The 11,318-nt window shown below is 39.1% G+C and overlaps 1 protein-coding gene across 1 annotated transcript in view; it reads left to right on the forward strand.

The window, feature by feature from the left end:
* OMA1 (OMA1 zinc metallopeptidase) overlaps positions 1-10,849 on the forward strand; it is a gene marked incomplete at its 5' end in the record, with an annotated part of 17,592 nt that extends 6,743 nt beyond the window's left edge. Inside the window, 3 exons of the mRNA XM_010150522.1 lie at positions 1,311-1,385; positions 3,559-3,708; positions 10,468-10,849. Of these exons, the coding sequence (XP_010148824.1) occupies positions 1,311-1,385; positions 3,559-3,708; positions 10,468-10,686 (444 nt within the window). The remainder of the gene's footprint in view (positions 1-1,310; positions 1,386-3,558; positions 3,709-10,467) is intronic.
* Between the last annotated feature and the right edge of the window lie 469 nt (positions 10,850-11,318).

The raw sequence follows: 11,318 nt of genomic DNA on the forward strand, positions 1-11,318 counted from the left end.
GGGATGGGGCATCCACAGCTTCTCTGGGCAACCTGTCCCAGTGCCTCCCCACCCTCTCTGGGAAGAATTCCTTCCTGATACCTAATCTAAACCTCCCCACTTTCAATTTAAACCCATTACCCCTTGTCCTGTCACTACAGGCCCTTGGAAAAAGTCCCCCCCAGCTTCCTTGTAGCCCCTTCAGGTACTGGAAGGCTGCAGTAAGGTCTCCCCAGAGCCTTCTCTTCTCAAGGTGTATTTGGCCTTAAGAAAAGCCTTCAGCAGATCAACTTTGGTTGGCTTTTAGTTTTTCTTTACTAGGTCAAAAATATCAGTGCTAGTTTAGAGAGAAACACAGAGTTACAGATATGTTTATGCCCTCAAGGAATTGGGTCACTTCTTTGGTGCTCTTCATTTCAAACTGTTTCCTTATTTGGGCTTTTTTTCTGGAACCTATAAGGACATAATTTTATAACCAGATAAAGAGCTGATAAACCTTTTTCTCTTCTCTAACCTTGCACATCCCCATTCTTCATCTGGTATTTCCTAATCAATGCCTAAACCAGTGTGTTGTGACATGTTCCTTATCTCTGCAGGAGCAGGCTGCTTTAACAAGTCCTGATCTGCATTTACTATCACCCGATAACTAGGGCAAGGCTGCCCAAATCTACATGAATTACATATGCCAGAAGATCTGGTATATGTAGTCGAATAACCATTTGAGAAAACTACCACTGTCTCTTGGTGTGTGCTAATACAATGTCACACCCTAGAAAAAACGGAGAGGAGTTCATCAGGTTTATGTTTTCTGTTTTGATTTCTCAAGGGCAATTTGCAACTTGTGTTGGGGGATAATCATGACAAAGGAGTGGTTTCTGCATGAAAACGTTGATGGCTGCATTCCATCTTGTGGGCTGTTTACTGTACAAAAGAGATCATACCAGCCTTGAAAACAGTTGTCATAAAAGTTTAAGGGAGCCACTGGAACTTTTTACATAGAATTGCTACAACAAATATCTTAATGCTAATAAAAGAGCGATGTGAAAAAATTCTGAAGTTGGCGTTGATCATTCGGTTGCTGCGAGATGCTGAGACTGGCTGGTGGGAGAGGCCAGGAATAACCGATAACTTGAATTAATTTCCACTGAACACAGGATCAGTGAATTACATATAATGGAATTAAAGATTACTTTTAAGACAATTATCACATGCTGTGTGAACCTGATAGATAAACACCATTTCTTATGAGAGGGTTAGAAAAACAGCGACAGTGGTCTAGCTTTGTATGCATTCAAACCCAAGAAATAGAGCTTTGATGTGCTTCTTTGCAGTTTGTGTTTGACAGACCGTACAGCAGAACATTGGAGGCCGAAGCTGATAAAGTGGGACTTCAGTTTGCAGCAAAGGTAACTACCACTGGTTTGTCTTATTAGCATTTTACCAGCCACTTTTCAGTTTCTATTATTGTCAGAGGGAATTTCACACTTAATACAGAGGTAAACTGGGTGTGGAAGGGTTCCCAAATTTTGGAAGGTATTTAGATTAATGAAGTAGTAGGAAATAAAACAATCTGTGGGGAAAGACGAAGTCCTTCTGGCTAAATTGTATGTAATGTAATAAAATTGAAGTTTGTGAAGTTGTGTATTATTAACTGCACAGTATACTTTCCATGTAGATTATTACTTTTAGAAGAAAAAGATACATATTTATAAAGAGGAGAATTGTAAATAGGGGTTTTTTGTAGTGAGATATTTAATTGTATGTAAAGATATAAATTGCCCTTTAGATTTTTGTTTCCATTGGTTTTCACTCATTGTGGGAAATTCTGAGGAATGCTTTACTGTATTGTAGTGCACCTAAAATATTCTGATCTATAATATCTGTTCTCATAACAATACAGTAAAATTTAAGATTTTTTTTGATACTGTGATTGCTGATAATTTTGAAATATATCAATGTTGTTCTAGTACTTAAAGATTTAGTTTAAATAGAGCCATAAAAATCATGTGACTTTGCTAAAGTAAGGCAAAAATTTGGTCAGAAACTGCTAGCATATTTTTCATAATTAGTTTTTTTCAGTCACTTTTTTTGTCCCTCTAGATTTTAATTTAAAGAACTTGAAACAACTCCTTTATTTCTACTTAAGTGCAATAGGGCCGGCTCCGTGTTAGATAACTGTGAGAACAGCACCATCTAGTGTTAATATTTTATAAGGAAGATTTCCTTTTCTTAATAATATTTCTTCAAGGAAGACGTTTTAAAATTAACCTTTGTTTCTGGGGTTAAAACTGCATTTTTAGTTTAAAGTCACATAAAGGAATAATACAGTCATAGAATCACAGAATGGTTAGGGTTGGAAGGACCTTAAAGATCATCTAGTTCCAACCCCCCTGCCATGGGCAGGGACACCTTCCACTAGACCAGGTTGCTCCAAGCCTCATCCAGCCTGGCCTTGGACACTCCCAGGGATGGGGCATCCACAGCTTCTCTGGGCAACCTGTCCCAGTGCCTCCCCACCCTCTCTGTGAAGAACTACTTCCTGATATCTAATCTAAACCTCCCCACTTTCAGTTTAAACCCATTACCCCTTGTCCTGTCACTACAGACCCTTGTAAAAAGTCCCCTCCCAGCTTCTTTGTAGGCCCCATGGAAAAATGGAATTGCTGTGTGGGTGCTCACTGCTTTGTAATACCTAAGATGTAGGGCCATACCAGAAAGAAACAAAGTGGTATCTCAGCATTTTTCTGCTTGTGCAGTTAAAATTTTTATTATAGTAATTTTAAGAAATCAATCCAAAGGATAAAGCATCACTTCTGTATCGCTTCTGTTTTTTGAGGGGGTGGGGGGAGGAATAATTTTCTTACCTTCAGAGCAGTCATCTCTTTTTCTCTTAAACATATGAAAATTAATGTAAGAAATCTTGTTCTTTTTTTCCCCTCCACTTAAATGCAAATATAAAGGAGTCTGTTGGTGATACACAAATGCTGTTCTTAGTGTTCTGTGAATTCCTCTGGTTAAGTATGTACTTTGATGGAGAGGGACAGGAATTCCGTTTTAATCTGTTGTGGATTACGCAGATCACCCTTGAAAAAGGCAGTGTAATCACTTTTAGAAAAGCCTTGGCAGTTCATTTTTAGAGATATTTAAGTATGATTTATTATCACTTCTTAAGTTGTCTCTAAACTTCTTCCTGTAAGATTTCCTAAATCTCTGGAGACGATTAATTTGTTCTTCTGCTCGACTGTGCAGAGGCAAATATAATTTAGAATAAGAAGCTGAACAAGAACATGCCAGAAATTGTGAATCTGTTTTTCTCCTGAATTGCCTAGTTCAGGTTTCTTTAAGACAGGTGGAGTTACGTAGATGTTAAAAGGAACAAATCGGGTGTCTAGCTGCAGGACTGTTTTACTGCGTTTAGATGTTTTAGAACAGCCTTTTCCTGGCAGGTGTGAGGGACACCATCTAAACAGGCTTTAGAGATTGAAAATTTAAGATGTCTTTTGTAATTCAACCTCCATTAGAATGTGTGTTTTATTACTTTAAAAGTACAGTGGTGCATACATTTCCTTTCTGTTTCAGGCCTGTGTGGATGTACGAGCAAGCAGTGTATTCTGGCAACAAATGGAATTAGCAGAAACCATTCAAGGGCAGCCCAAGTTACCGGAGTGGCTCTCCACACACCCGTCTCATGAGAACAGAGCTGAGCACTTAGACCGGCTTATCCCAGAGGTGAGCAGAGTTGAAGGAAGTGTGTCTCTTTCTCTTAGGAAGGGTGCCAGAATGAGTTTGGTATTGAGCTCCTTTGGTATTGAATCACCATCTACTCTTTTAGCATTGTGCTTATCTTTCGCTTTATCCTTACAGAAATTTTTTGTTACAAAGCTCTCAGCATTAAAGGTTTTATTAAATGAGGAAAAATTAGGATAGCACGGGTAAAATGTTAAATATTCTAGTTTTTTTTTCTTTTCTACTTGCTGATTGAAGTGTATTATTTCTGGTTTTGAATGGCCTTCGTGGTATAGATTTGACAGTGTCGCAGGTCTCATCCATCCATTTATTTTCTATTTTGTTACCATTTTGGAAGCCAGTTTTTAAGTTGGATCCCTAAACTGTCCTCATTTCCCTTGCTTTGGTAGCTAGCCCTATGCTGTCAGATGGAGACTGCTCCATCCTGTGCTGTCTCTCTCACTGATGTGGGGTTGAATCCACCTCAAGTAACTCGGAAAACTGTCGGATCCACTGTAGAAGGTTTCTTAATAGCCCTGGTTCTGATAGGTCTCTAGGTTTTGCAGCCTGTTTTTTTGATTCACATCTCTGTTCCGTCACACTGGGGAGCAAATTTTATCCCACTCTAAGGAACTTGAGTTAATTCATGCAATTGCCCATCAATCTGCAGTCTTTTCTCTGTTAGTTCTTTCAGAGTTCCTCTCAGAGGAATGCCAAGTGGAATGCTGCTTGGGGATTCTCTTAATGGGATGTGCTACTCGCTGGTAGTGTAAGAATAGAGAACTGTTCCAAGTTCAGTTTGCTTACTATTTCTTCAAATGGTGTGGGGTTTTTTATCTGCAGGAAAATAACCCGAGTTGTTCCTTGCCTAGCTTTTTCTTTTTAAATTCTGGTGTTAAAGCACTTCGCAGCAGCTCTGTTTTTCAGCAAGCTAAACTCTGTTTGGAAATTCTTTATTATAACCGACTGGTAATTTCTTCCTTCTCCTATTTTTTTTTTTTTAAACTCTCAGTCGCTTTAAGTCTTTCTCAATTGCCAACTGTAAAGACAGTTAAAGATTTATTGGCAGAGGGAACTCTAAAATGTTGAGGTGTTTGCTGATTTCAAAGGAGAAAACAAGATTTTCATGAATCCTTTGATGAAAATGAATGCAGTAAATATTCTAAATGATGGTATAAATCAAAATCAACGTTAGGGGTGGGAGGTTGGAGAGTGGCCAGACTGAATATTTTAAATTAATATACACAAATTCTGTACTTGGCAAAAACAGGTTGTGAGACTATTCTGATGGATGTTTCTAACACAGTAAAGCAGCTGAATGGAAAATGATACTTGTGGAGCCTCAATTTTAGTTAGATTGAACATAAAGGGTTCAGGATCCTTTATTTTCATACAGTTATTGACTGACTTACGAAGTGGTAGTGAAATAAATGACTTGTTACTTGCTCCGTCCTGGGGTAGAACGTAAGTTAAATAATGGAGCAACTGTGTAGAGCTGCCAGTCGTGTTGTTTCTGTCTTATGTGTTGTAGTTTAGCAGGTGGAGCAACCTTTACCTTTTTATAGCCACTCTCACTTCCCAGACTGGTGGAGGCTAGGAAATTTTCTTCCAAAAGATAATTGAGGAGGAGATATTTTCATTTGCCTTTTACCATTAATATTCTTTGGAACAGGATTGAGAAAGTAGGGGCTGAAGTCTTCCTGTTTTTAACAGCAGTTCACTAGATAAGTGAGGTTGATACTATCCAAGTGGAATAAAATGAACAAAAGTCATTGGAGGTGGTGTTGGAGGCTTCTTGTCTGAAGTCTTGACTTCCCTTCACCTGAGAGCTGCTTTCGTGAAGCTGGATCTCAGGCATTTAGCAGAAATCCCAGAGCTTTGACATTGTTCAGTATCAATGCCTTTTTGTTTCATTGCTCACATACTTAGAGCCTTGTAGAGCAGTATGTTTACCATATATTAATAGCCGTTAGCTCTTCAGAGCCCAGGGGGAGAAGATAGGTTTGGAAAAGGGCCTTTTTCTTTCTAATACCTCTCTGAAGAAACTACTTCTTGAGGCTCAGTATCAGATCCGTTGTGAACGTATGTTGTGTTTCATACGCTGATGGTTTTGAAGCCGAAATGGTTTTCAGGATGATACAATATCTACTATTAGACCAATTACTGTAGCTGGAGGAAATAGGGACACAGTTTTGGACTTCTCAGGTCACATGGGTGTTTCTCTACGGACTTCTACATGGAATATGGTGCGATGCTTGATGAAGGCCTATGCATTTTATTTTCAGAAAAAGAAATCTTAAAATTATGATGTAGTAGCAGGGAGGTTGCTTAGCATTGTTCTGGAGAGGAAAATTGTGGAAGTGTAGTGCCAGAGAGAAGCTATAGAATCTTCTAGTTCGTCTCTGAACCTTTTATTTTAATGTTCTCTGACTTGCTACAGTTTGTCTGCCTTTCTCCTAGCACGCTGCTCACTACACAGCAGCTGAGGCCTCAGCTCTACCTGAGCCTCGCCTGTGACGCAAAAATTCATCTTGACATGACATTTGCTTTTTTGGCATCGTGTTGTTGGCTCAGATTCCATTTTTGGCTCACTGTAACTCCTGTTTCCCACTCTTCCTTGTGGAAATGCCATGTGGAGATCATTTCAAGAGTAATAGTAAGTTGCGATAGGTCACCTCCACTGCTTCTTCTGTTTGCTAGGTCAAATAGCTTGTCAAAAAAAGTTGATTATTTGCTTCAGCAAGACCTGTTCTTGTCAAACCCACATTGGCTGTTTGTTATTTTCATTGTTGTTTGGGTAGTTATTGCTTATTCCTTCGTCTGCTGCCTTTGGGATATTGACAACACTTTTTTTATTCTGCTTCCTTTTCAAAAATATGTTGGTATATTTGCTCTCTGCTTATGAGGTGAAGATTACTGCAGAAAGTTCTAGCAGTAGAATATATTAGTTAAGGCTTATCCATGTGAAAACTTAAAGGAAAATAAGAATAAGAAATACTGACCTGCGCCTCTATCTTCCCCATAAAGTCGTTAAATATCTTGGTCACAATTTTTTTTTCCTGTGCCAGCAGAAGGAGTGAAAGAGTTGCAGTATTCACGTTATATATAGGTTGCTTTTCTTCTCCATCACGTAACATATCTATCCATGCTTCTCATCATCTTTTTACTACTACTTCATTTGCAGAAGCTGTTGTCTCCCCTGTGCCTGGCAGTTGTAATTCAGTTTGCAACTCAACGTTTCTGATTTTTAAAAAACTTTTAAACATTTTTCCCTACGCACGTGTGCCATTTTGTAAGAATTACAAGGTCAGGGTGTAAGTCTGCCCTGCCGAGGTAATGTCAGTTAATACACAAAGGACTATAGCCCTTGGCCTGGTTTGCGGATGGGAGAATGATGTGGCTTTGACAGCAAGAGAGGCAAGAGCCTGAGGTGCACCCCGAAAGACACTAAGGGGCCGAGATGCAGCGGTTAGCCTGGTGTCTGTGATGCTGGTGAAGGATTAATACTAAAGATTACTTGTTCCTGTATTTATCTCTGCTGTTAGGCTTTATATGAAAGGAATAGAATGAGGCACACCTCCCTGATTCTCATGCCTTCCCCCCTTCCGGCACGTTGCAGGAGGTGACTGCAATAGTATTGGTAGGAAAACCAGCTTCACCTCTCTTACTCACAAACAATAGTTCTGATGTTTTTATTTGAAATCTCCTGAACCAGTAAGTGTGCCTTTAGGTGGTCTTTGTTCTGAACAGCAATACTTCTCTCTTGAGCTTAACCTGTCAAGAACAGCACTAAAGTGCTCTCAGTTCTCAGGTGAATATGCATTCTCACTCCAGCTATTTAACCTTGTCTCAGTTCTGTCCATCTTCTTTATTAAGCCCACTCTTCAGTGTAAACAGTCAGTGAAACATGTTTGTATTATAATACTGATATGCATGTGCTTCATTAAAAATGATTTTACTTGTCCTCTTACCCCAGCTGTCAAAACCCAATATTAAATTCCCAGATTTGAAGTTGCTGGTGGTGTTGAAAGTACAGCACTGCTGACCACGTTAGGCTGTTTTATCATCCAGGAAAAATGAGACTGTAAGCTCCTCAGCCTGCTGCTGGCACCCGAATGACACTACAGAGCTACTGGCACAAACTGAAATAGCAGTCATCATCTGAGGCAGGCAAAGAACGCTTTCTAATTAGGGTTGGATGTGGCATGGCAGTCCCAAATAGTCACAGATGCACATACAAAGGCTGCTTTCACCATAGCGTGTAGTCGTAGCTGTCTTCGACAGCGAGATGACCTGTCAGCAGAGCTTTCCATTCTCATACCTGGAGTCTTTCTAATGGCAGGTGAGCTGATGGTGTTGAGTAGATGCCTCTGCCTGCTCAGACAGCTTTATGGCTAGCAAGAACACAAAGGTGTCCAGAGAGTAAAAGCATTACCTCTGAAGTATTGTTTTTTTAAGTCTGCTGTTGTGACTTTAGTGTTTTAGATAAGTGAAACCGTGGAAATAGGCCAGGCACTATATAGTCAAGAAAACCAGAGATTTAAAATTGCTGAATTAGTTTAAAAGAGGATTACGTTGCCCTTTCCAGGATACAGCCTAAATCCTTATATTTCCATTTGCCTTGAATGATGCTGCTTGACATTAATGCAGTCTTGCAGCAGCTTATGTTATGGAAGAGAACAAGAGAAAACTCTTGGTTTGTCATAAATGTCAGTTTAGAAATTAATTGGTCACTGAAGCAGAAGTGTGTTCAGTGGTACAGTTACATTTGGTGACTACACGGACGATCGTGCTGTACAAAAACAAATACGGAAAGCTTTACTCGTATTTTTTAGAAGTTAGACAAGAGTGTTTTCACGGCTAATCCAGATCTGTGCATCCAATAATTTGAATGTTACATTTCAGCAAGAAACAGGTGGAGAAACTCCTGCCACGTTCCTGGAATGCGTCTTTTCCGACACCAGTTGTTACATTTAAATTCTGTTTCTAGCCACTTACAGCAAACTCTTTATCAGTTCACTGTAATAAAGTTAGTGAGAAATATATTACGCTACATCCTTATACAAAGCAATGAGTTAGGCAGCTCTGCTCCTCATTTTTAAAATCTGATGTAATAAGGTGTTCTGAGTGTTTCCTGTGGAAGGATACCAAATTGTTTCAAAAGGATGGGCAAATACTTATGCGTAAGTGTACTGGAATAGTTGATTTGATATTTCAGCTAAGTCTAGTATGTATACAAAGCAGATTAAAATTTCTACTCTGTTTTTAAGTGCAGTGGTAGGACTGTTACGAAAACTGTTACTTTCTTCTTCCTCTTTCAAATGAATCAACCTACTCTTTCCGCTAACAGTCCCTAGTACTGGTCAGGAGGCACCAACTCAGGACATGTCTGGCATTACTTTTCAAGACTCCATGGCCACAAAGAGAGTGGAATAAAAGACACATTTGAATTTATTTTCCTATATGAAAGGTTTAAAAATAAAGCTGGGTGTTAATCTGGCCATAGTTTTATGCTGTTAATTGAGGCTAAGATGCAGATAGTACTGCATGAAGCTGACCATTGATTAGTGCTAAATACCAGGCCAGTTTTTCACTTGGTGTTTTCTTGGTGTTCCATTTTGCAAACCTTGAAAAAATAGTTCTCAGCGGAGATGTAGAACCCTCTAAAATTCTAGATAATATTTTTCTATATGATACATAGGAACTTGCTTTTCTTGATTAGCTTAAATGGGTCTTGTAGAAGAATTCACAGATACTAGTAGATCTGTGTACAACCACTTGCAACGTCTTAGTTGTGTGGTGTCCATTATTAGCTCTAAAATGAGCTGCCTGTTTTTATGGACTAATTAAAGTACGTTCCGCTTCATTACAAGGAACACTTGACTTTACCATCCCTTAAACCAGCTGACTTTATGCTGTTTTGTATCAATTTCTCCCCACTGCCTTTGAGACAGGAGGTTCATCTGCTGTCGTACCTTTCTCAGACTGAACGATCTGTGAGGGAGTGTGCCTGCACTCATGGATTTTGATTCTTTGGGAAATCCTTTGGCTCCTCTTGTGCCTCTGATTTCTAGTCTGTAGCATGGAAGCAATGGCACTTATTCAGTGAGCAGGAGTAATGTAAAGTTTGACCTCAGTGCTAATCTTTTTATCCAGATAAATTTTACCTTCCAGAGACATTGTTTTCTCAGAACACTTGGAAGCTCTGTCTTCAAATGCTTCTTGGAGATGAGATCATTTGTGTAACTGGACCTTAACTATGCTGATGGACCATCTGGATCTCTGTGCCAAACACTTACATGTCCATTATGTTATCAGAGATTTCACCCTCCTTTTTTGAGTCAGATATCTGTATATATTTACTTCAATAACAGAACATATCTCATGATGTAAATTACTCACAGCCCTTTTTTTCTTGATGCAGTCATTTTTATTTCATGTGAATATAAATGAAAAAGTAAAAGGTACTGACGTGAACAAGTATCACATAGTTGGAGAACTCCCTATTTATTTATGCTGTACCTTCTAGAGTATCTGTTCTTTGGGAGACTGTCTGTGAGAAAATTATTTTCATTTCATATCATTGCTTTACCATACTGCTATATTTCTTCTCAGGAATTCTTGGTGTCTACTGAAAAGTTCTTCAGTAACACCTAAGACTCTAATCTCCTATGTGCAAACACAGATCTTACTGGAAAGCTGAAATCGCTGACTGTTTTTCCTATTTAAATGAGCTTGATTTGTTTTCCTATGTATTCACAGGCTCTTAAAATAAGAGAGAGCTGCAATTGCCCATCTCTTTCTGGACCAGATCCTCGCCTCATTTTCAAACTTAACATGCAACATCTCCTGGAATCGGCTAAAGATCAAGAAACCCCAAATTCTACAAAGCCAGATCTCTCAAAACCCAAACCGGATTTCCCTCACACTCAAAAAGTGGAAGACATGCCAGTAACTTTTGCAGTCAAACCTACAAACTAATGATAATAACTTTCACTTTTTATGAAACTTGTGGTCCCTGAAGGTCTGTCTTATAACACAAATTTGTCTTTGAACCATAAAGAAGATGCAGCCACTCATATTCTATGTTTCTTTTATGTGATGTCTCACTCAAAGCAGTAAGGAGCCATGCCCACACAAGAAGAGCAGCGTGTTGGAGCAGGAAGTTTCTTACTCATCAAGAGTTACTAAAATCTGTCGCTTCTCAGGGGAAAGATAATCTCATACAATCCAGTCACACAGTGCAATTTTCAGCTTTATCGGGCTCACCTTGATCAGAGGACAGATGAGCCAGAAGCATCCCTAAAGCAGGGGAAAAAGTACAATTTTCATCACTTAAGCTGTCTGTTTTATCTTGCTGTAATTTGGGTTAGATCTGTTCAGCTTAATTTGAGAAATAATGAGGAGAGCTTACCGCCTGTTCCACATGTAGGGTTTTTAAAAATATTAAGCTGAGATGTAATAGCCGGTGGGCTAGATACACCCCCACTTAATTAGGTGGATTTACTGCTGGGATTTCTCTTCCTTCTGAGGCATTTTAGAATATGGATTGATTCAACATTTCTTTTCAAAGCAACCTGCAAGGGTTGCATGAAGTTCAATTTTAAAAAAGG

This window comes from Eurypyga helias, unplaced genomic scaffold, assembly GCF_000690775.1.
Source record: "Eurypyga helias isolate BGI_N326 unplaced genomic scaffold, ASM69077v1 scaffold6324, whole genome shotgun sequence".
Taxonomy (NCBI): domain Eukaryota; kingdom Metazoa; phylum Chordata; class Aves; order Eurypygiformes; family Eurypygidae; genus Eurypyga; species Eurypyga helias.